Genomic DNA, 27,063 nt, shown 5'->3' on the forward strand with positions numbered 1-27,063 from the left:
AACTATTTAAATGATTGAATGAATATTATAAAAGGATAAAATAATAAAACACACACACACACATGGAAAATATAAATTTTTCTTAATTATTTATTTAGTTTTCCTCATCCAATTATGGCACATGTTGTAGGAAGAATAAGAAGCTTCTATAGGATTCTCCACCACCTTGCATGTAACTCCTCCCACTAAGTCTAATCAATTTGCATGAAGTCCAAAATTGGGAAAGAATCTCTTTTTTTAATTAAAATTATGGATAGTGGAATAGAGGGATTGTTTCTTATAAATGTGATGCAAGTTTTCAAAAATGGGAGTTGGTTATTCCATAAAGAAATTCTTCTCTCAAGAAAATTTTTTTTTTTAGTCATATTTCATTCTTTTGAAAATAGCTAAGATTTCTTTGGAGGATTTCTTTCAAGTTTGAAGATCAAGGGAGGCTAATTGAAGGATTCATAGGGGGTTCTTCATCAATTGCAAGTATCCAGGTTTTTCTTCTTATTTAGTTTTATTTTATTTTGAATCATGCATTCTTATTTTTGTTGTGAATTAGATTAGATCAATCTTGGTTTAATCCATTTCTGAAATTAGTTTTGAAGAATTAAAATCTTGTTTTCAACTCCTTGCTATAATTTGGATTAATAAAATCTTGTTGTGAATTAGTTTTGAAGAATCTTGTTTTCAAATCCTTGCTGTAATTTGGATTAATAAAATCTTGTTGTCTATTAGTTTTGAAGAATTTTGTTTTCAAATCCTTGCTGTAATGGATTAATAAAATCTTGTTGTGAATTAGTTTTGAAGAATTAAAATCTTGTTTTTCAACTCCTTACTATATATTGGATTAATCTTATTTTATATACACACTGTGAATTAAATTCAAGGAATAAAATCTTGCTCTTTTTTTTTTTCTTGCTATGAATGAATCGAATCTTCCTGTAGGAATAAGTTAATTTCTTTGTAAATCTCAGTATACTCATTATTCTCTGAGGAAGCGAAATATAAGTCTGTCTCTATAAATTTTAGACTGAAAAATAGATTATAAATTCACCTGTATGAGCTTGCATTTCCCAGTATAATCATCTATCTTTCAATCATCTGTACATTGCTGGGAACAATTTATTTTCCCTGGATTGTTTTATCTCTGTGAATAACTCTTTGGGTTATCCACTCCTGTGAATGAACCCTTATTGTTTACTTTAATATTTTTATCCTTATTATTTAAAATCTACTCTCTGTGTCTATTTAAATTAAACTGGAAACCATATATATATATATATATATATATATATATATATATATATATATATATATATATATATATATATATATATATATATATATATATATATATATATATATATACCTAAGTTGATTAAACTATCGCATGAGAAATAATGCAAAGGAAAATGACATTGCAACGCAGTATGAAGAGATGTACTGCGAACAGTTGCATGGAGTAACGGCTCGCAGGCGGAGTTAATAACTCCATCGGGGGAGTGGTACCATTACGGTACCCTCCACTAGCCTGTGGTCACTACTGCGGCAGTGGCCACAGGGTAGTGGAGGGGACCGTGGGGTCCCCCTCCCACTTGCCCCTTAATTGCTATAAGCAATCAGCACTTTGTTCGCATGGGTAGACTATAGTTTATTTTATAGATTTTTAAATTTGTTTAATGGAATTCATTTGTAGTTAAAATTTTTAACTGTTAATAAATTATAATAAAGTTTTAGTAATTGTTTAATTGTTAATAATTATTAATAAATTTTAGTTTAATAATTGTTATTAAATGTTAAAATAAGTAAAGTAAACTTAGGAAAAATTTGATAATAATTAATAGGGATTATTGTATAGCAGATTATTGTGAAAGAACGGGATCTCTCAATCCATTGAGGATTTAATTGATTTCTTGGGCGGTAATTTTAGGCTTACTTAAATTTTTAAGTCTTATTAATATGATTGATCCAAAATCACCAAAAGTATAAACTAATTGCCAGTAACTCTATAATTAATTATTCTCACGATAGGAGTAAACACTTCTTCATTTTGTATGCAAATGACACTACTTTTGCATTGCATTTATATTAATTCGCATTCATTATCTTCATGCAATTGCACGTAAGTTCACAATTATCATTATCATGCCAATACATGTATTAATTTGTTTAGTTGTAGAAGAATGGTATTTTTCTTTTTCAAATAGTATTCAAGTGTCACCAAAGTTCGCAAAGTTTAAGTTATGTACATTCATTTCATAATTATATTTCAAGCATGATGTTTTCATAAGCTCTTAGTTAAGAAACTAAACAAAGGAAGTTGGAAAACCAAAACCTAGTAGCGTTCGGTATATATGGTGCCTCTAGGTCATGCTTACACGTAATGCTATCGTGTTGAACTACTGCACTTAATGCCTAATGAAGCTGCATCAACGATGTCTATGGCATTGTCCCTATAAATCATCAGGGAGTAATAAGGGACACTTGGAAGTTAAAATCCGAGGGGCAAGTAATCCCCCTTGGATCGATAATTTAATATGATAATCCATAAATGATTTTTCATCCGTTGAGTTAAACCTTAGTAAACCCTGTTAGGGTTGGTTGAATGAAATGCTTTTTATGAAATTGATTTATCTCAAAGAATTTTTGGGTGATTGACAATTTGGTCAAGGGTGAAACTCATGATAGGTGTTAGGATGTAGTTGTTAGGCCACAAACAATAGGCCATCTCGAGCCTTTATTTAAGCGCTACCATCATGGGTAGCAACCGTAGAGAAACTGTCTAGGACATTGACCCTAGAAAGGGTTGTGTACCCACAAATCAGTTTCAATCAAACCATAGAATAGAAAATAGAACTACATACTTTACGCCTTGATCCCGTGCCGAAGCGGGTATGTAGGCAGTCTTGAGACGGAGTTGTCCCTCATACTTAGGCATTCGTGGGTGGGGTCTAGGCTTGGTTGAGTAAGAATCCTATTTGAAAGATAAGATAATTAAATTGGAAAAAGAAATTCAATGCATACTCGAAAGGAATCCCATATGGATTCACTTGACTTCCCAAGGCTTTAAGCCAAATTTCAAGGTGGAATTCAAGCTTGTATTATTTAATTACTCTTAAGGACGGCGACCTCGGTGCACTTCTGTTAGAAGAGTGTAGTACTTAGCGAGTGGCTCAGGACCCAAATGGTCCCGATGAGTCTAAGTCTCTTGCTAGAGCACCTCCTATCCCGATTGGATAGATGCCTACCCCATATGGGTAGATGCCTATCCCGTATTGGATAGATGAAATCTTGTGTCCCATATGGACAAATTCCTAACCCGTATAGTTAGATACTCATCCCGGATGGATGAATGCCTATGAAAATAGAAGTGGTACCGAAAATGGAAACCCTGGTAGCAATCAAGGGAATGTGATGGGTAATAGAAAGGAAAATAACATATTGGAACTCTCCAAGGACTTAAAGAAAATCACCCCTCCTAAGTTCGATGGGAGGCAAATTGGTGAAGGGGCTGAGAATTGGCTAAATGAAATGGAAAAGTATTTTGAACTAAGAGATTTTAGTAAAACAACCAAGGCTTTATGGGGTTCCTATCAACTCACAGGGGAGGCAGCCAGTTGGTGGACCAACACCAAGGAACAAAATGGGTATAGCAGGGATACGGTCACATGGGATCAATTTGTTCGCCGTTTCTGAGATAGGTGGCTCCCTCAATTGTTCTTTGATGAGAAGGTGACATAATTCCATAATCTACGTCAAGGGCCCCTATCCATTCAACAATATTGGGATAAGTTCACCAAGTTGCTTAAATATGTACCTATGTACCAGAAAGATGAAGAAGCCCAAGCAAGGAAGTTCATTTTGGGGCTAAATACCAACATAGGGGCAGAGATTTGCATGCATGGACCCAAAAACATGAATGAAGTACTTGGAAAGTCCCTAAGGAAAGAGAGGAAGATTCAAACATTAGCAGGGCAGAACTATAATGGGAACCACTCATTTAAAAGGAAGCAGGAATTCAATGGGAACACTAATTTCAACAATGGTCAAAGAATAATTCTTTCGAAAGAAGGCCACCTCCTAATCAATATCAGAGAAATGAAAATAATAATAATAATAACAGGGGCAATAATAGCAGAGGCAACTATAACAAGAATGATTAGCAGAATAGGATAACTTATCCACCTAGGGCCAATGAAACAAGGAATGACCCCCCTAGGAATCAAGGCAGGAGGGGTCCTCCAGGTGGATGCTTCATGTGTGGGGGAAACCATTTTGCTAGAGAGTGTCCCAGGATGCAAGGTCAGATTAGGGCCAATCAACCCCAACAAGGGCCTCAACAAAGGATTCATGCAACAATTAGAAACCGAAGAGGAACATACCAGAATGTTCCCATGGAAACTACAGGTACACTATTTGAACAACCAATTTAAATTCTAATTGATACTGGATCATCTGAATGTTTCATCTCACCTGAATTAGTAAGCAAATAGGCATTAAAAGTTAATCAAATGGAGTCATCATGGACAGTTCAATATGGGGATAAGGCAACTAGGGAAGTAACTAAGTGTTTGTCGTGGGCAAGGGTACAATTTCCTGAATTTGAAACAAGGGTGTAGACACCTAAAAATGGTCAACGCTTGCAGAATCGTACTTTAACATCGGCGCATTGCCTTATTTTAGGTTTTTGCGTCGCATTAACATTTCTCCTATGATTCGCACTTGTTCTTTATCATTTGCGAGCATCGAGTCCTTCTTTTGCATTCCTTATTTGTCTCGCTCTCAAATTTGGTCTTGTCAACAATAATCTTCAGTCATGATTTTGGTCAATCTTATCCTGTCGCATCTATGTGCGTATTCATTTGTCATCATTTTGGACATCGTCAATCCTAATTAGGGTTTTGTCCTCTTATCAATCTTGTCATCATGTGATTGATTTATCATCGATCCTTGTCCTTTGATCAATTTGTCATCAATCTTGTCGTCTTGTGATCTATTTTGTCTTTGATCCTTGTCTTCTTGCCAATTTTGTCATTTTGTGATCAATTTGTCATCGATTGTCGTCCTTCTCAATTGTGTCAACTTCGATCAATTAGTCATTGTTCCTCATCAATTGGCACATTTATCAATCAAATCACTTATCAGCATTGGTCATTTATCAAGTCAGGATCATGATCAAATCAAATTGATATCAATTATCCTTTGTCAAGACCTAATTGTCATCCTTGCATTTCTAATTCATCTTTTAGGGTTTCATGATTTTATTCATTTAACCTTGTTTGATATTTCTCCCTCTAGGTTAAATAATTTATTTATTTATCCTAGGTCTTCGTGTCACAATTAAATGTTTAATTTAATTGGCTAACTAATTATTCCTCTTTTTGTGAATTAATTAATAAATGACAAATTATTAATTAATTTACCTAATTTATCCTAATTCCTAATTTCCTTATTTTTCATCAATTTCTAAATTTCCTCTTTGTGAATTAGTTAATAAATGAAAAATTGTTAATTAATTCACTTCATTGCTAATTTCCTCATTTTCTAATTTACCTAATTTCCTAATTTTCCTAATTCCTAATTTTCTCAATTTTCTAATTTCCTAATTTTCAATTCTCTCCTATTTTTCTCCTAATTTCATGGGAATGACATTTCAATTTGTCATAATTTGTGATAATTGACAATCAATCAATTTTGACATAGAAAGTTGTCATAATTTTGTCATGAATTATCAATCAATCAATTTTGCATAGAAAGTGCAAAATTTGTCATAATTTGTCATAATTGACATTTTTGATTTGCAATTTCCATTTGAATCTAATTCATGCTAATCTTGTCATCTCTCCAATTTGTCTATAAATTGGATGATTTTCTTCAATCCCAACTAATCACTTTGTTGAATCAATCACGCTTCGAGTATTCTTGTGCTTCTGTCTTGTCTACTTGCTTTCATCTCATGTGTATGCACTTGTAGGTGAGATTCACAAACAAAGCTATTTGAAGAAGGAAGAAGGACAATGGAGTCACATGAAGGAGACATTCAAGTCTGCATTTGGTTTTCTTAAGTTTTCAATCTTGAATATCTTGTTTTCATATCTCTTTTGGATGTAATTAGGATTGATCATTGCATTTGAGCTTTTGTGATTGAGATAGATGACTAATGTTTATATTTGCTTTGATGATTTCCACATTTCCTATCTACATTAAATGGTGAACCTGACATGAACTAACCCCCTAACCATGCTTTTGAGTGCTTTTGAGATTATTTGCAGGTCAAAAACCCAAGAAACAGGGTAATGCAGGGTTTTCTGGGGACTTCTGCGCCTGTGTGAGACAATCTGAGCCTGTGTTAAGCATTCTGTGCCTATGTCAAGGACAATCTGCACCTGTGTCAAGCATTATTTGCCTGTGTCAAGCATTCTGCGCCTGTGTAGGGCGAGAAACAGAGGTAAAAGGTAGTGTTTTTCACTTGAAAATTGTTCTGTTTTGCATGTTGTTTCTGCTTTTTGGTTTTTTTGGTACTGATTCTCTGTGCAGCACCTTGGCATATGCATGACAAAGACAACAAATGAAACTACTAACATGTTTTATGTAGGTTCGATAGTCAAAGACTAAGCATATCAAACTTATGACTTGGGTTTTGCAAGTTGCCTTGGACTACAACTAAACTTTGTGTTTGTAATTAATATTTAGGCACCTAGTATGATTTCTAAATAGGATGGAATGAATGTATGTTTGCTTTGATTGTTGAGTTTGACATTGGAGTAGGAGAGTATGCTCTCATCCTTCTTAGGGTGATCAGAAATCCAGATCTTCGATACCATGCTCATGTTTTTTATTGTGTGTCACCTTTAGAGGGCCTGCCTTCCCGACCATTTGCTTTTGCAAGCAAGTGATAATTGTGAGAAGGGAACGACCCAAAGTGAGTATGGATAGAATACCTTGGCATTCTAACTCACTATAAATAAATACCTGATGGGCGAAAGCTTTGAAGGAAGGGTTACGTGGGAATTGCAGTTACTTGGGAAGTGATGACCCTTGAACTCTTTCTCATATCAACATCTAAGTAGGACCTCACGGTCTAAATCGTGCTTGCACGACTACATTTGTCTGGTATCTTGGTGGGCTTAATGTCTCAATCACGCTTGCGTGACACCAAGGAGTAACACTTAACAAAAATCCTTACTAAACACCTTGTATTTAGAGGCAAAAAATCCTTCTAGTTGCTTGAGAAGGACAAGTTCGGATACTTGGAAGAGATACTAAGTTCGCCATGGGGAGATTTCCATGGGGACTGATGCTTGGCTACCCTGAGAAGTGAGTGTTGTGAAGGGGAGCCCATGGGGTCAAGCATCTATGTATTCTCCTTGAATCTCATAACGAGTCTACCTCTCAAGTACCTACTGCCCTTGCCATCCATAAGAAATGTGTGAATGAGCATGATTGCATTGAGTCTAAGTTGAAATATCTTGTCTTCTTTGCTTGTCAAAAGTTGAATTGCATCTCATTTCAAAAACAAGACAAATTGATTCAAAACAAGGTTAAACACAAGAACATTTCATCCAACAAAGTTCAAAACACTTTCAAACATGGTTGTCAAACATTTTTCAAAATCTTGTCTCAACATTCATGTCACTTAGGTTTAGGTTCATCTTAGGTTTGCATTTTGCAAATTCATTGTCAACTACCAAGGTTAGGTTTCACCTAGGTCATACTCCTTTGCATAGCAATAAGGGTCATCCATTTGCATGTGTCCTCTTGGATTAGAGTGATACCATTTCATAATTCAACCTTAGGTTTTGCCTTAGGTTGACATTGTCATACATTTGCATTTGCATCCTTGTCCTCATACCATAAGGTCACATTTGCATACCCTAGGTCTCTTCATTAAGCTTAGGTCATTATCATATCATATTAGGGTCGTTGGCATAGTAATTGTCCCTTTGCATATAGTGTCAAAACTAGGTTTTGTCATACTTGAGTAATGCAAATCTCTGATAAACCCTAAGTCATTGTTAGGAAGTCTAGACCTTATCAAACTTTTGTCTTTTTGTCATCAATGTCATTTGGTCAAACCTAGCTTAGTATCCAAGCATATAGGGGAGACATTGTCATTTTGTCCTTTCGTCACTTGGTCCTTTTGTCCTTTGAGGTCTAGACATCATTTCAATTTCCTAAGGGTCTCTTTTTAGATTTGCATTCCAAAAAGTTTGTCAAAATCTTGAAAAACAGCAAAAACATAAGTTGCATTCTTGCCATACATGGCATTTTCATCTATTTAGTTTGCATTTAGTTGCATATCATACATCATCCTTTTAAAATAAAAAATCCCAAAAACATTGCATAGTGACATGTCTATTGAAACAAGGTTCCAAGCACCAATGATGCAACAAAGTTTGACATATCAACCGACAATGCAATCACAATTCTATCCAACCCAACAACAAAGCAACATTGATCAAACTTTTTATGATGAAACAAGTCTCCAAATACAAAAACTAGAGGAGAAACTAGCTCAAGAAAATGAGATATTGGAACAAAAAGTGAAAAACATTGCGAAGAATAGATCACAAATGTCCAAAATGTTTCAAAAATTTCCAGGTCAAAATCCAAAGATCAAGCCAATTGATGTAAGATCTCTTATCGACTGATCAGACATACCAGCTCTCCTCTCACAAATAGAGATGATGAAACAATTTCAAGAAAAGAGACAACATCAATTTCAACATTATGTGCCTCCACAACAAGAACAAGAAGGTGTTTACTATCAATCAGATTTTCAACCAACACAACCAATGGTCCAATTTCAACAATATGTCCAACCAGCTATACAATATCCACAACTAGTTCAACCAATGGTGGAATATCAACAAGTTCAATCAACATATCAATGTCAACAACCACAACCAAACATTCAAAAACAAAGGTTGCAACACACACCAAGCCAAATTTTGAACATGTCAAACCAATTTAATCAACATCTAGTTAGAAATCAAAACATGACATCAAACCAAGACCAACTCCTTTCCAAACAAGTTCAAATTCTAGATACAACCATGTCAAAACCTCGAAAGAAAGGTGGCTTTATTGCAATGATCTTAAGGAAACTACCAAGTGAGTTCTTTGAGGAAGATCAAGATAATACACTTATGTCTAGCAATGCATCATCCCCCCGCAAACAAATTGACTCTCCAGTGGCATCTATCCCTACACCTTTCAAAATTTCACAAGAACCTTCCATATTGTCCTCATCAAATAATACACCCAAGGACGCAATTACCCAAGGGCTATCCATAATTGATTGCCAAGATAATCCAATTCATGATGCACATCATTGTCATGTTTCAGAAATACAAGACCTAATGCCACCATGCACTTTATTGCCATTACCTATTTTAGAGGACCCCATTTGAAGTCCCTCTTCCTCATGTTCAAGCATTGATTCCTTGCAAGAATCCATCCCAAATGTTCAAAGTGCAATTCCTTCATGCCAAAACATTAATTCCTTGTTAGAATCCTCCATGCATATCCAAAGTCCAACCCGATGTCAAGAGGATAATTTAGAGCATGAAGAAACGTGTCTTAAAACAGATCAAGATCAAGATCTTGTAACCTTATCATCCCATCCAATTGTTGACCAGGACTCCATGTTCCCAGACACTCACGATGATTCCCCTATTCTTGTCCATCCTATCCAAAGTCCTATTGACACTCCATTTCCCGAGCAAGTTCAAGATATCCCAGTCCATCCAATGCCAAACGATTCCCTTCCATGTCATGAAAAAAATGTACTTTCAAATCCCATTGGCATTCCACTTCTTAAGAAAGATCAAGATATCCCTTCCATCCTTTCCGATGATCCCATTAAAAGTCAAGAGAAAAGCACCTTTAAAGAGGATTCCAATTATCTTCCTCCTTGTCAAGATCAAATCATTCCTTCAGATCTCCACAAGATCCACTTGTTCCTCCATCTCCACGTCTTAATACTCCATATACACTCCAAGATATCATTTCTTTTGATGATCCCATTATTTCTTCCATTCCATCTCTTGAAGAGCCTGTCATTGAACCATGTCCACTACACAATCCTAGTCCCCCTCATGATCCTAATCCCCCTCATGATTCTAACATGTCAATGCAAGATGTTCATGAACCCTCAACATGCATAATGGGTTCTTCCACTTTGGTGTAATCTGATCCACTTCAAGATCTCATTATTTCTCTCATATCATATCCATGTCATAATGGACTCGCATCTTCTTCCCAAAGAAAAGAGTATCCTACAAGTCCAGATATTCATAAAGGCCAAGGGGTAGACCTTCATGAGAAAGAACCCCTCCATATCAAAGAAGATCTTAAGGGTCATGTCTACACAACTCACTCTCAAGACGTTGGTATCCCTCCATCACAATCAAAACATACACCTTCCCCATCACACCTTCCATCCATCTTAGGTCCTTATATCCCTTCCTCCTCTATGCAAGGTCAGCAAAGGCACACATCCTTGAGTAAATTTCATCAATCCAAAAGAAGTCCACCTCATTCATATCCATCCATGCATTCCTTTCCCCCTCTAAGCAATTTGGATGCCGAGTGTAAACGTCATAAGTCTAGCAATCCACATGTATTCAAGGATCAACATGTCCAATCTAATCAACATGTCAAAGCAAAGAAAAATATGATCCAAAAAGAAACAGAAAAATCCAAAAGGCCACAAAGGCCCACTGAGAAAAATAAAGCAAAGTCAAAATATATATAGGTTCCTAAATCCCTTGTGCAAGCAATGCACTCCAAGGAACCACAAAAGCATGAAAAATCAAAAACCATGTGGATCCCCAAGCAGTTACTTGAAGCACAAAAGCCTAAAGAAACATCCAACTTGGCATCCAAAGTTGCTATTCCTCCATCCAACCCTCTCAAATTTGTTCCTCCATCACCTTCTTCATCCATTTTGGGCCCTTATGTGCCAAAATCCCAAGCTATTCCTCCATCCAAATCTCACAATCTGAGATCCATTTTTCCTCCATCAATCCACCACCCCTCAAGGTGTGTGCCAATGTCGATCTTGCCAACATTTCCATCCACTCAAGCACAATTCTTCCAATACCCTATCCATTATCCAATTCATATTTTCCATCCTTTGATCCCTTTGGTCCAATCCTTTGCATAACTCCTTGCCTTAGTTTCATCTCATTTTCCATGTCCTTATCCTACCAACGTCTTTGAGCATACTTTTAAAGGTCATGGTCCATTTTTTTTCAAGGCTACTATCCAAACAAAAAGACCCTTGAGTCCTTCTTCCATCCCCTATCATGTGTCCATCTTCTATTGAAAAAGTCAAAATACAAAAAAAAAAAGGTGAAAAAAAATAAGAAAAGAAAAGACAAAAGAAAAAAGTAAAGCAAAAATAATTCGTCCATTGGTGAAAACCTGGCAAACAAGCGCCTTGGGCAAGTACCGTGATGAAAACCTGGCAAACAGGCATCATGCGTAATCTATGAACTTCTTGCATATCGTACTTGGGGACAGGTTTTATCCTATCATATCCTTTTGTCCTTCATTGTTCCATTATCCTATCGAACCCCTGTCATTACCCTTCATATCCTATTGTCCCTCATGTCCAGTTTCCCTTTCCACCTTTGATCTTGACAAGGCTGAGGATCGTCATGAGTAGCATGAATCTTATTTGTAGCTTTCAGTCTATCATAGCTTTTGGTCATTTATCCATTTGCTTGTTATAACTTTTCATCCATATTCCCTGTCTTATTGCAACTTTCTGCCACTATCCCATATCCTACCCCGACCTTCAGTCCATGTCCTTTATCCATTCTTGGTCTTGCTTATCCTATCCATATCTTATCACTATCCATACACTCTTTTTCATTCCTTGATCTTGATCTGACATAAGGACGCAAAATTTAAAAATGGTTTCAAAAACTTCTTGACATGTCCCTCATGCCATGTCACTGCTTTACATTGTCATATCCAGTCTCTTGTCCCATCACGCCATAGCCCTTTATCCACCATCATTTCAAAAAGCCTATTTATTCACCTGTCATATTCCTTGCCTTGCTAGACACTGGGGGCAAAATCCAAAAAAATCAAATAATGTCCTGAAAAACATCCAAAAAAATCAAATAATGTTCTGAAAAAAAACCAAAAAAATTGAATAATGTCCTGAAATAATTCAAAAAATTGAAAAATGTCCTGAAAAAATTCAAAAAAATTGAATAATGTCCTCAAATAAATTCAAAAAAATTGAATAATGTCCTGAAATAATTCAAAAAAAATTGAAAAATGTCCTGAAAAAAATTCCTAAAAATCAAAGAATGTCCTGAAAAATTTCCTAAAAATAAAAAAATGTCCTGAAAAAAAATCCAAAAAAATGTCAAATAAAGTCCTGAATAAATCCAAAAACAAGCATTTTGCATTTTGTCAAAAAAAAATCCCTTTTGTGCATAAGATAGATCACTGAGCATCCATCCAACGACAATCAATCCACACTGCGCTTTAATGAAATCATGCATAAACAAATGAAGTTTTTCAATCCAACCAAACAATCAAACTGATCAAAATTATCTTATTAATCGAACATCAACATTAATATTGTTCGTCCTTGGCACACTATCATGGGTCTTACACAAGGTGTGGTATACTCGAAACTAGACTGTGTCCTGTCTTAGATGGGGTACCACATGTCCTGAAACCAGACAACATGATCGTCCTATCAACACTTTCAACTTTTGACAAGGAAGATCAAGATGTTTGTTTGACTTGTTGGAATCAGTGAGTCTTATCATTTATTGATTTATCTTCGATCATGTTCCTATGTTGCTCGATGATGTCACTGAGTGATTTAGAGTGACCGGGATCGTTCATGATCCCTTTCTTTGTTGTTGTGATTGTTATTTGTCTGTGATGTGTCTGTCTTTTGCAAAAAAGGGTTGCATTTCAGCTCTGGCCTTCAATGCCATGATGCTACGCATCCATTTTGCTACATTAAAATAAAGGTTCTCACCTACAAAGTGCATTACTGAAAGCAAGTTTTTTTCTTCATCTCTAACTGTCCTTTGTCTAATTTCTTCTTACTAACATTTCTTCCGTCAGTCTTGGCCGTCTGTTCGATCCTATCATGTTCTATCATTCTTATCGATCAATTGGCCTCTTTTCTGGATGTTTCCGGCCAATTCCTCGAGGGGGCATGCATATGTCATTGTCAGCATTTGGGGCAATTTCATTATTGTTCTTTGAAACAATGCTTAAAATCGCATTGTCTCAAAGATGGGCAAAATGTAGACACCTAAAAATGGTCAACGCTTGCGGAATCGTACTTTAACATTGGCGCATTGCCTTATTTTCGGTTTTTGCGTCGCATTAACATTTCTCCTATGATTCGCACTTGGTCTTTATCATTTGTGAGCATCGAGTCCTTCTTCTGCATTCCTCATTTGTCTCGCTCTCAAATTTGGTCTTGTCGACAATAATCTTCGGTCATGATTTTGGTCAATCTTATCATGTCGCATCTATGTGCGTATTCATTTGTCATCATTTTGGACATTGTCAATCCTAATTAGGGTTTGTCCTCTTATCAATCTTGTCATCATGTGATCTATTTGTCATCGATCCTTGTCCTTTGATCAATTTGTCATCAATCTTGTCATCTTGTGATCTATTTTGTCTTCGATCCTTGTCTTCTTGTCAATTTTGTCATTTTGCGATCAATTTGTCATCGATCGTCGTCCTTCTCAATTGTGTCAATTTGGATCAATTAGTCATTGTTCCTCATCAATTGGCGCATTTATCAATCAAATCACTTATCAACATTGGTAATTTATCAAGTTAGAATCATGATCAAATTGAATCGATATCAATTATCCTTTGTCAAGACCTAATTGTCATCCTTCCATTTCTAATTCATCTTTTAGGGTTTCATGATTTTATTCATTTAACCCTGTTTGATATTTCTCCCTCTAGGTTAAATAATTTATTTATTTATCCTAGGTCTTCATGTCACAATTAAATGTTTAATTTAATTGGCTAACTAATTATTCCTCTTTTTGTGAATTAATTAATAAATGACAAATTATTAATTAATTTACCTAATTTCTCCTAATTCCTAATTTCCTAATTTTTCATCAATTTCTAAATTCCCTCTTTGTGAATTAATTAATAAATGAAAAATTGTTAATTAATTCACTTCATTCCTAATTTCCTCATTTTCTAATTTACCTAATTTCCTAATTTTCCTAATTCCTAATTTCCTCAATTTTCTAATTTCCTAATTTTCAATTCTCTCCTATTTTTCTCCTAATTTCATGGGAATGGCATTTAAATTTGTCATAATTTGTGATAATTGACAATCAATCAATTTTGACATAGAAAGTTGTCATAATTTTGTTATGAATTATCGATCAATCAATTTTGCATAGAAAGTGCAAAATTTGTCATAATTTGTCATAATTGACATTTTTGATTTGCAATTTCCATTTGAATCTAATTCATGCTAATCTTGTCATCTCTCCAATTTGTCTATAAATTGGATGATTTTCTTCAATCCCAACTAATCACTTTGTCGAATCAATCACGCTTCGAGTATTCTTGCACTTCTATCTTGTCTACTTGCTTTCATCTCATGTGTATGCACTTGTAGGTGAGATCCACAAACAAAGCTATTTGAAGAAGAAAGAAAGACAATGGAGTCACATGAAGGTGACATTCAAGTCTGCATTTGGTTTGCTTAAGTTTTCAATCTTGAATATCTTGTTTTCATATCTCTATTGGATGTAATTAGGATTGATCATTGCATTTGAGCTTTTGTGATTGAGCTAGATGACTAATGTTTATATTTGCTTTGATGAATTCCACATTTCCTATCTACAAAGGGTAGATCTCTATTTGGCACCCCTGGGATTATATGATGTGATTATTGGAATGAGTTGGTTAACAGACCATCAAGCTAATGTGGATTGCTATAACAAAGTTGTTGAATGTTTGGATGATGGGGGGAAAGGGGTCGAAATCCAAGGAAAGTTTAAACCCATTAATATAGAAACCATATCAGCCATGCAATTAAAGAAGAAAAGGAGAAGAGGAGGCCAAATCTATATGGTTGAAATTTATGAAGGAAAAGAGGAAAATACACCAACCCTTGAAAATACCCCTTTCTTAAAGGAATTTAAGGACGTTTTTCCACAAGAATTACCCAGTTTACCCCTTAAGATGAAGTTTGAAATTTCTATTGAAGTACTACCAGGAGCTAAACCAGTATCAAGGGCAGCTTACTGTATGAACACAACTGAATTACAAGAGTTCAAAATGCAATTAGAGGAACTCTTAGCTAAGGGATTAATAAGGCCAAGTGTATCACCATGGGGAGAGCCAGTCTATTTTTTTAAGAAGAAGGATGGAACCTTAAGGCTATGCATCAACTATAGGATGTTGAACAAAGTCACCATAAAGAATAGTTATCCCTTACCTCGCATAGAGGATATTTTTGACCAAATGAAAGGAGTGGTAGTTTTCTCAAAGATAGACCTCCGATCAAGGTACCATCAACTCATAATTAAGGAGGAAGACATTCCGAAAACAACTTTCAGGACTAGATATGGGCATTATGAATTCATAGTAGTTCCTTTTGGTGTAACCAACACCCCAGCTGCATTTATGAACCTAATGAATAGTGTACTCCATGACTACTTGGATAAATTTGTTTTGGTATTTTTGGATGACATATTGATTTACTCTAGAAATGAAGAGGAACATTTAGTGCACCTACAAATTGTTTTGCAAAGGTTGAGAGAACATAAGTTATATGGGAAATTGTCCAAATGTGCCTTCTTTGAGGAAAAGATTCACTACCTTGGGCATAGAATATCAAAGGAAGGAATAGCAGTTGATCCAAATAAAATAAAGGCAATAGTAGAATGACCAATCCCTAAGAATATTTTAGAGGTAAGAAGCTTTATGGGGCTAGCAGGTTACTATAGGAGGTTTGTGGAAGGATTCTCTAAGATAGCAAACCCCATCACCTCATTACAAAGGAAGGGAAAAAGGTTTGTGTGGATAGAGCAAAGTGATAAGACATTCCAAATCTTGAAGGGAAAACTAACCTCAGGACCCATTCTAAAAGTACTAGACCCGAATGGACACTTCACAGTCGTAACTGATGCTTCTATTGAAGGGTTAGGAGGAGTACTTGTCCAAGATGAAGGGGTAGTAGCTTACAAATCCAGAAAGCTAAAGACTCATGAAGTTAATTATGCACCCCACAACTTAGAGTTGGCAGCGATTGTGCATGCCCTACAAAAATGGAGACACTTCTTACTACGGAAGCCCTTTGAGTTAAAGTCAGATAACCAAGGACTAAAGTACATCTTTACCCAACCCCACTTAAATGCCAGACAAAGAAGGTGGTTAGATTTTCTAAGTGAATATGATTTTGAAATTGAATATATTAAGGGGAAGGAAAATAGGGTGGCAGATGCCTTAAGTAGGAGGAGACACTTGATGACTATAGCAACATTCAAAACTTCTTTCAAAAGGCAAGTAATGGATGAACAAGGACATGACCCATGGTATGAGCAAGTCAAATTGACTTTAGAATACAATCCAACAGATCCTAATATTGAAGGGTATACATTAGATGAAGATGGGTTGCTCAGATACAATAACAAAATCTACATTCCTAATTCAGGAAAATTAAGGGAAGTAGTCTTGTCGGAGGCTCACAATGCCCCTTATTCAGGGCACTCAAGAGTTAACAAACTTTATGCAGATCTAAAGAAGTTATACTTTTCGCAAGGGATGAAGAATGGCATTGCCAAGTATGTGGCTAAATGTTTGGAGTGTCAAAGGGTAAATGCAAAACATAGGCATCCAACTGGATTGTTGCAATTGCATGATGTACCTCAACACAAGTGGCAAGTTATTAGCATGGATTTTGTACAAGGGTTACCCGTGTCACCTTCTAGGCATGATGCAATAATGGTGGTAATTGACAAACTCACTAAGGTGGCACACTTTATACCAGGGAATCTGGCGGATGATGCACCTACCTTGGCTAGGCACTTTGTTAAGGAAATATTTAGGTTGCATGGAATACCAGAGAAAATCATATCAGATAGAGATGCTAGATTCACTTCAAGGTTTTGGACCACTCTTCAATCAGCTCGAGGAACTCAACTAAATTTTAGCACCACATACCATCCTGAAACCGATGGTCAGACAGAAAGGACAAATCAAATTATGGAAGACCTGCTATGCATGTATTGTATGGACCAATAGAGGAAATGGGAAGAATACCTACCTCTAGTAGAATTTGCTTACAATAATACATATCAAACATCTTTTGGAATGGCACCTTTCAAAGCTTTGTATGGTAGACCATGTCGAACACCTTTGAGTTAGAATAATCTTGAAGATAGAGTGATTGTTGGACCAGATATGTTGAAGGAGATGGAAAGGAAAACCAAGGAAATTAGGCAAAGATTGAAGGAAGGCTCAGATAGGCAGAAAAGTCATGCAGACAAAAACAGGACACCAAGGGAGTTTGAGGTAGGAGAGAAAGTCTTCCTAAGGGTTAGGCCACACAAGAGTTCCATAAGATTTGGGAAGAAGACTAAGCTTGCACCTCGTTATGTTGGACCCTTTGAAATATTGAAAAGGATTAATCCAGTTGCTTATCGGTTGGCCTTACCTCCCCAATTGAGCCGAATCCATGATGTCTTCCATGTATCTCTTCTTAAAAAGTATGTACCTGATGAGAAACATATTTTGAATTGGGATGCTTTACAGGTCCAGGAAATGGGAGGAATAATGATAGAGCCATTTAGAATCTTGGAGAGGTGCCAGTGCCAGTTGCGCAATAGAGAGGTTGATCAGTGCAAAGTGCAATGGGACTAGTATGATGAAAAGAATGCCACATGGGAAGATACTAAGGAGATGCAGCAGCTGTTTCCTTTTTTTTTTTAAACACAAACTATAGACTCTTTTGAATGCATTCAATACGTGCATCAGGACGATGCACAAATTAAGGGGGCAAGGATGTCACAACCCTCCTTTACCACTTTTGGATTTAAAATACAAACTTTATTATATTTTTGGATAAACTATTTAAATGATTGAATGAATATTATAAAAGGATAAAATAATAAAACACACACACACACATGGAAAATATACATTTTTCTTAATTATTTATTTAGTTTTCCTCATCCAATTATGGCACATGTTGCAGGAAGAATAAGAAGCTTCTATAGGATTCTCCACCACCTTGCATGTAACTCCTCCCACTAAGTGTAATCAATTTGCATGAAGTCCAAAATTGGGAAAGAATCTCTTTTTTTAAATAAAATTATGGATAGTGGAATAGAGGGATTGTTTCTTATAAATGTTATGCAAGTTTTCAAAATTGGGAGTTGGTTATTCCATAAAGAAATTCTTCTCTCAAGTAAATTTTTTTTTTTTTAGTCATATTTCATTCTTTTTAAAATAGCTAAGATTTCTTTGGAGGATTTCTTTCAAGTTTGAAGATCAAGGGAAGCTAATTGAAGGATTCATAGGGGGTTCTTCATCAATTGCAAGTATCCAAGTTTTTCTTCTTATTTAGTTTTATTTTATTTTGAATCATGCATTCTTATTTTTGCTGTGAATTAGATTAGATCAATCTTGGTTTAATGCATTTCTGAAATTAGTTTTGAAGAATTAAAATCTTGTTTTCAACTCCTTGCTGTAATTTGGATTAATAAAATCTTGTTGTGAATTAGTTTTGAAGAATCTTGTTTTCAAATCCTTGCTGTAATTTGGATTAATAAAATCTTGTTGTGAATTAGTTTTGAAGAATTTCCCCTGGATTGTTTTATCTTTGTGAATAACTCTCTGGGTTATTCACTCCTGTGAATGAACCCTTATTGTTTACTTTAATATTTTTATCCTTATTATTTAAAATCTACTCCCTGTGTCTATTTAAATTAAACTGGAAACCATATATATATATATATATATATATATATATATATATATATATAAGTACCTAAGTTGATTAAACTATCGCATGAGAAATAATGCAAAGGAAAATGATGTTGCAACGCAGTACGAAGAGATGTACTGCGAACGGTTGCATGGAGTAAGGGCTCACAGGCAGAGTTAATAACTCCGCAAGGGGAGTGGTACCATTACGGTACCCTCCACTAGCCTGCGGTCACTGCTGCGGCAGTGGCCGCAGGGTACTGGAGGGGACCGTGAGGTCCCCCTCCCACTTGCCCCTTAATTGCTATGAGCAATCAACACTTTGTTCGCACGGGTAGACTATATTTTTTTTTTTATATTTTTAAATTTGTTTAATGGAATTCATTTGTAGTTAAAATTTTTAATTGTTAATAATTGATAATAACATTTTAGTAATTGTTTAATTGTTAATAATTATTAATAAATTTTAGTTTAATAATTGTTATTAAATGTTAAAATTAGTAAAGTAAACTTAGGAAAAATTTAATAATAATTCATAGGGATTATTGTATAGCAGATTATTGTGAAAGAATGGGATCACTCAATCCATTGAGGATTTAATTGATTTCTTGGGTGGTAATTTTAGGATTACTTAAATTTTTAAGTCTTATTAATATGATTGATCCAAAATCACCAAAATTATAAACTAAATGCCAGTAACTCTATAATTAATTATTCTCATGATAGGAGTAAACACTTCTTCATTTTGTATGCAAATGACACTACTTTTGCATTGCATTTATATTAATTTGCATTCATTATCTTCATGCAATTGCACGTAAGTTCACAATTATCATTATCATGCCAATACATGTATTAATTTGTTTAGTTGTAGAAGAATCGTATTTCTCTTTTTCAAATAGTATTTAAGTGTCACCAAAGTTCACAAAGTTTAAGTTATGTACATTCATTTCATAATTATATTTCAAGCATGATGTTTTCATAAGCTCTTAGTTAAGAAACTAAGCAAAGGAAGTTGGAAAACCAAAACCTAGTAGCATTCGGTATATAAGCTCTTAGTCACGCTTACGAGTAATGCCGTAGTGTTGAACTACTGCACTTAATGTGTAATAAAGTTGCATCAACGATGTCTGTGGCATCGTCCCTATAAATCATCGGGGAGTAATAAGGGACACTTGGAAGTTAAAATCCAAGGGGTGGGTAATCCCCCTTGGATCAATAATTTATTAAGATAATCCTTAAATGATTTCTCATCTGTTGAGTTAAACCTTAGTAAACCCTATTAGGGTTGGTTTAATGAAATTCTTTTTATGAAATTGATTTATCTTGAAGAATTTTTGGGTGATTGACAATTTGGTCAAGGGTGATGCTCATGATAGGTGTTAGGATGTAGTTGTTAGGCCACCAACAATAGGCCATCTCGAGCCTTTTTTTAAGTGCTACCATCGTGGGTAGCAACTACAGGGAAACTATCTGGGACATTAACCCTAGAAAGGGTTGCATACCCACAAATCAGTTTACATCAAACCATAGAATAGAAAATAGAACTACATACTTTACGCCTTGATCTCGTGCCGAAGCGGGTATGTAGGTAGTCTTGGGATGGAGTTGTCCCTCATACTCAGGAATTCGTGGGTGGGGTCTAGGCTTGGTTGAGTAAGAATCCTATTTGAAAGATAAGATAATTAAATTGGAAAAAGAAATTCAATGAATACTCGGAAGGAATCCCGTATGGATTCGCTTGATTTCTCGAGGCATTAAGCCAAATTCTGAGGCGAAATTCAAGCTTGTATTATTTAACTACTCCTAAGGATGGCGACCTCAGTGCACTTCTGTTAGAAGAGTGTAGTACTTAGTGAGTGGCTCAGGACCTGAATGGTCCCGATGAGTCTAAGTGTCTGGCCAGAGCACCTCCTATCCCAATTGGATAGATGCCTACCCTGTATGGGTAGATGCCTATCCTATATTGGATAGATGAAATATTATGTCCCATATGGACAAATGCCTAACCCATATGGTTAGATGCTCATCCTGGATGGATGAATGCCTAATCCAAATGGATGGATGCCCAGAGTATGCAATTGAAACAAACATAATGATTAAATTAAACACAAAACAAAAGGAATGGTCAATTTTGTTGAGTTAATTATGATGGGTTATTACACATCACAAGCACATAAGACATGATAGTTCATTTCTTTCAACCCAAATTGAAGTGTGCCTAAAAAATCTTAAAGAATACACAAAGTTTTTGTTGAATTCTTAGGCAACCTGCAAAATAGATCCATTAGTAGTCATGATTGTGTTTTGAATTATCTCTTTGACAAGCATATCTTTGACAAGCGTATCTGCAAGAAAAAAGTTAGGCTACAAACATCTCATAGACATAACAAGATTAGCATTAGTGATCTAAACTATGAAATTTTTAGAAAAATTATATGAAATTTTAGCCTAACTTCAAATAGGCATAATTTGTTGCTCGGGACTTGAAATTACAAGCCATATACCTCGTTGGAAAGGTCTCCTAGAGTTCTAGATTACCGATGCATAGACAAATTTGAAAATTCCAATTTGTAGTTTTTCAAAAAAATCACAGATGCAGAAACTCATACGACATGATTTATCAGACAGAACGACAAATATTTAGATTTCACATAGAGACAAAAACCAGCTCGTACGACATAATATTTTGAAGCCAAAAATTTGTACGACACAAAATTAGCTATAGTACAAGTGTGAAATCAACTCGTATGACACAGGATCAACCTAGTACGAGTAAAGAATTTGTAGTCTAAAATCTCGTATGAGTCAGGATTATACCTCATACAAGTCAGGATGAGGTGTCGTCCAAGACTAAAAGGAAGTTTGTACGAGCCAGAAAGGCAACTCGTACGACAATCTGATTCTGATCCAGTAGAGATGAAGTTTAAGGAAGCTTGGGAGGCTAAAAAAAGATGATTTTTAGCCCCACGATGGGTGCCAGAATGTCATTCTCTATGAAGTGTACCTGTACCTACAACCACAATGCACTCAATAAATCATTACAAGCATGGTTAGTAGATTAAATCAAAGACATGTAAAACCATAGCTAATCGACTTATTGGCTCCTAGTAAATGCGAGTATGGAAAATGCTCTTAGATCTGATTAGGTAAATTCCAGTAACTTGACTACATCTAGATGGAGGATTTGAATGATTAAGATGCATAGCAAAATAGCATGATTAAGCTATATGAATGATTGATTATCTTAGCATGATTAAGCTAAGATTTAAGCTAAAGTGAGCATGATAACATTGCTAAAACTGATAAACTATAAGCTAGATGCCTATAGTAACAATGTAAATGAGCTAAAATTGAGCATGAATTAGTAAAATGGTAGAATTCGTGAATTGGCCATTTGTTCTCCAAAATAGGGTCTATTTATAGGATTTTCCAAGGCTAAGGGTGAGTTGGCATGAATCAACGGTTAAGATTGATCTGAAGATATCAATGGTTAAATTGGAGGAGGTTGGCAAAGGGAGTTGGATTAAAGGGAACACTTAGTGACAAGTGTCACAAAGGTTCTAGAAGATGTTGGATGAAAGGGGACAAGGTGGTAGGTAGAATGGGTTAGGTTTAGGAGTGGTAGAAGTTAGGAGAATTGGAATTTAAAAATTCAAATATTAGGAGAATGGCTAATTAATCTCAACAACTCATGATTTGATTTGTTTTAATTAATTAGGGGATTAGAAGAAATGATTTTGATGGGGGAAATTAATTAATTTGAATTAATTAATTAAAGGAGTGAAATGAACCTATTAAATAAATCCTTAGATTTATTAATAAGTAGATGAAAGAGACATTTAATCAAATTGCTTAGTGAATTCAATTAAATTGGGGAGGAAGAATTAATTAAATAATTGCTTATTTAATTAATTATCTTCAGACCATTTTTAGGTGTATACAGTTTCATATATGGAAAGGATTAGGAGATGATAAGACTAGAGTAAAAATTTGATTACCCTTCCAAAGTGTAACACTTGTGATCTCACTTGACAAGTGTGTGAGCAAGTTTCAAACACATGAATGCACTAGGTCTCTCAAGGGATGAGGACACATGTCTCTTTTCTATAAAGTGAGACAAAAGAATGAAAACCATAAGTAACTTAAGCTATTAGTGAATAGGTCAATCCTAGAAAGGCGATTAGTTAAATAGTTGGATAATGACGCAATTTGCACTAACACATATTACTCTACTTTTCTTCTTTGTTATTAAATAACTATTACTTGACTTAGAAGAAATGAAATATGTATCATTTTTTTTCTTCCACTTAGAGGAATTCTCATTTGTTATTAAAGTTGATTGCATCTTAGGTTTTTTAAATTTTTTCTTTATCTTTATTTTGGTATGTTCTTGAATAATTGATGAAGTGATTGAATACATGGAGAGTAACTTAGACTGTTCCCTTACAAGTCTTTCATAAAAATTTTCAAGGTAGGAATCTTAGATTATCCACTGAGATCATCTATTTCAAAGTAAAAGGCAGAATACGAGATCGAATATGGGCATTGTAAAGTTGACAAGTTTAAGAATACACATTCTTTATTTGATATACCTTTACCAAAAACTTGAAGATGATATAGAAATATTTGAGCTCAAATATGAAATATTTAAATTAAGAGAGGGGATCTAGAGATACTAGAGATAAGGTTAATAATTTAGCATCTAATTGAAGGGCATGCAATTCATTTACTATCCTAAATAAATAATTTAACTTATCCCACATTTGTTTAGGTCAAGTATAACTTACAAGATAAAATTGAAGATTAATTATATTCATGTGGGTTAATAATTTGAATTGCTTCACATAATTTATACAAATATACAATTGATTCATATTCTCTTCTAAATTGCATTTGTTTTTCACCTAACAATTTACATAGAATCTATTGTACTTTAATCTTTCAAGTGTAAAAGTCACGTGAAATTAAGATGCTAAGTTTTGGATCCTTACTAAAACATAGAGAGGCACTTGAACTTTTGCCTTATAAAAGAACAAAAGCACATTATTTGTGAATTAATAAGACATAAACCAATTTTATTCATCAAACATTTTATTTAAATACCAACTATCTAATAAACTTCATGTTATCTAAGTAGATAAGTTTCTTCATCTAATTTTAGGAATATTGTGGTGTGAATTATGTTAAAGATCATGTACATTAAAATTAGCTTTTTTTTGCTATAAATTGATTAGTAAAATTGTAAATTTAGAACTTGAAATACCATCTTGTTATTCTTCCTTGGTCCAAGTACTTATCAAGTTATTTGTTTAAATATTTTGATACATTAGCTCTCTATTCATATTGTGAAATTTTATAGGTTGAGATATATTTTATATTTCTTGATTCATCTTTTAACTACAATTATTCCATTTTCACATATATGGTATTTTTTCTCTACAAGTATTTTTTTCTCTTTTCACATAGACTGTTTTATGTTAGAAATATCTATGCACGATAGTAGTTGAATCTTCAATTGTAGAATTTATAATGTAAGAAATTTTAAGTTCATTTAATTTTTTATTTGCATAACTAAATTTATGGCTACTTAATCCAATTGTGGATCATTTACTTTTACAATATTCTACAAGTATTTCCATATTGATAATAAATGTTTACATAAAAATAAAACATGATTCAAACATCTTGAAAATAACTAAATTTGCTTTTGTCTCCTAGCCCACTTGAAAATTATTGTATTTTTACGAGGATATGCAATTAGAGCATTATTTTTCTTTAATCTAAGTGTAACCCAAAAAATCAATTGGTGCTACCAATTACTAAGCTTTCTTAAAATAACATATAACATGTTTTTTTTTTAACTTGAAATAAAAACTCTAAATATTTTAAAAGATCATCAAGAAATTTGAAGAAACACAATTATATCATCAATATAAGCCACACATGGTTTCTTCAAGTGTTTAATTGCATTATTGATCCTTCTTTAATGATAAGCTAGTGTAATACTCAAAATGAATGACATAATTTTCTATTCATATAACCCCTATGATAGAAAAAAAGACTATTTTATACTTATCTACTTCATGATTTTGATTTGTCGAAAAAAAAATTACAATCACATTTAAAGTAAAATATAATTTGTTTATCTAATGATTAAATAAAAAATAAATGGAATGTAATAATTAAAAAGGTTTATATGATTAAAAATACTATATATAGTGAGGGATTACTTAGGCTTGTTTCAAACTAGTAGAAGTCACAAGGGAGACCTCTTCCCCTTCAAGAAGCCATAATGGAAGTCCTAGAGTCACTTGAAATTTTCACTTAAAATGTCTTTTTGAAGACTTGAATATGGATCTCAATCTTGAGAATTTTATGCTCTTGACATTTAAGCACAACTCCATTGACAATAGTATTATTATTTGTAAATGATATAATTTCATTAATGATGTATTAAAAATAGATATAATTTCATTTTTAATACAATTGCTAATTAAAATAGCTAATTTTTCTTTAAATATTAGTTTGAAGTTACAAATTAAATATTAAGAATCATTAATAAAAACAAGATACATAACATAAAAGAAGTTCAGATTCATTGTATTAATTACGTTTTATTTATTTAATTGGAATGCAAATTCTGTTACACCAACAAGACACATCCAAATTATGAAAGGTGTAGCTTCCTTTCGTACACCTTTCAAATATATTATGACCTCGGATAAAATACCGTGACCTTTAGGAGAATCATTATTTCTTAAATTCTTTGGTGTACCATCATGAGGTAAAGGTGTGAATTCATTGTTCATAGGTGACTTGATGGGTGATATTATGGGAGGTGTAACATCCACTTTGTGAGAACATGATGTCATAGAAAGTGACCAATGTAGATTTTGATCTTGAGAGATTGTTGATATATTTATGGGAGTTGTTATGTCTTTAAGAGGTGTTCTAGGAAGAATTTCAATAGGAGGTGTTATTGAAAAAATATTACTAAAAGGTGTATTTGGTACCATTGTAATAATAGATGTATTTGTTGTAACTTCAATAGGAAGCGTGTTTTCTATAGGAGGTACTAAAGAGGGATCTTGCGATGTGATTATTTTATTATTAGATTTAATAAGGTATATATTTTCTTGTTGATGGGTGGATGCTAAGTTTTCATCATGAAATTTAGTTCCATTAGAATGTGTGGAAGGGCCTTGAGGGATTGTAAGCTTAGGAGGACATAAATGGTCTTGAGCTTTTGTGGTATCTTGAGTATGGCATACTGTTTTCTTCCATAATCTTGAATTGGAGGTTGATTGCATTCTAGGTGGGGGATCACTTGAAAAGCATATGACAATCACTGTGAGATTATCAATCGATTGTTCTTTTAATGCATGCCTCACAAGCTCTTGGGAACACTTGACAGGGTCATTGCATAATTGTAATTGTTTCCTCACAACTTCTTGTGCAAAATCACTCTTCAAAACATCCCATACACCATCACTTGCAATAATCAAAAACTCATCTTCTTGTGTAAGCTCATACGTATTCAACTCTGGATCAGCACTTATTGGGCTCAAAAGATTCAAAGCCACACTTTCCAACTTAAATTCCCAATCTCCCAAACCCCTTGAAACACCAAACTGACAATTTACGCCACTTATATAACCATCACTAGAAATTACCCCTCCTCGAGACTCAATCCTTAATCTCTCATCTTTATTTGTAGGCTTGTGATCTGTGGTCATATTGATATGTTTTCCCGACCTACTTAAAACCGCACGACAATCACCTACACAAACAAATTAACAAATAAGACAACAATTTAAAAAAAGAAACACTACATGTTAGATTAGATCTATCAGATTTTCACAGTCCATAATACTAATTGAACTTTGTAAGAACTTTTACATTAATATTTCGAGTCACACTCCCTCAACCATCATCAAGATGAAAGAGAACGGTTGAAAAACATGGAAAAATGCAAAATTCCAGGAAAAAGTTTACCTGCATTAGCAATAAAGAGAGTTCTTCCCCACACCAACACCGTCAAAGCCGTTGTGCCGGCTTTTAAAATTCCGGCAGAACGAAGCCCGTTTTCAATTGCCGCAAAAGCGT

General features: G+C 34.3%; 1 protein-coding gene across 1 annotated transcript; it reads right to left on the reverse strand.

Moving 5' to 3' along the window:
- Positions 1-21,898: 21,898 nt before the first annotated feature.
- Positions 21,899-26,825, reverse strand: LOC131075508 (probable protein phosphatase 2C 27). The gene is made up of 3 exons (XM_059210592.1): positions 26,819-26,825; positions 26,229-26,737; positions 21,899-21,967 (listed from the first exon to the last, which is right to left on the reverse strand). The coding sequence occupies exons 1-3, from the start codon at positions 26,823-26,825 to the stop codon at positions 21,899-21,901; spliced, it is 585 nt and encodes a 194-aa protein (XP_059066575.1).
- Between the last annotated feature and the right edge of the window lie 238 nt (positions 26,826-27,063).

Source organism: Cryptomeria japonica, chromosome 8 (genome assembly GCF_030272615.1).
Source record: "Cryptomeria japonica chromosome 8, Sugi_1.0, whole genome shotgun sequence".
Classification (NCBI taxonomy): Eukaryota; Viridiplantae; Streptophyta; class Pinopsida; order Cupressales; family Cupressaceae; genus Cryptomeria; species Cryptomeria japonica.

What these genes read in the sequence shown, in the direction of transcription:
- LOC131075508 (XM_059210592.1), bottom strand. An exon ending in CAAGATTATGGAAGAAAACA is followed by an intron (nt 21,968 to 26,228) that starts GTATGCCATACT and finishes TTGTGGTTGTAG; the next exon opens with GTACAGGTACACTTCATAGA.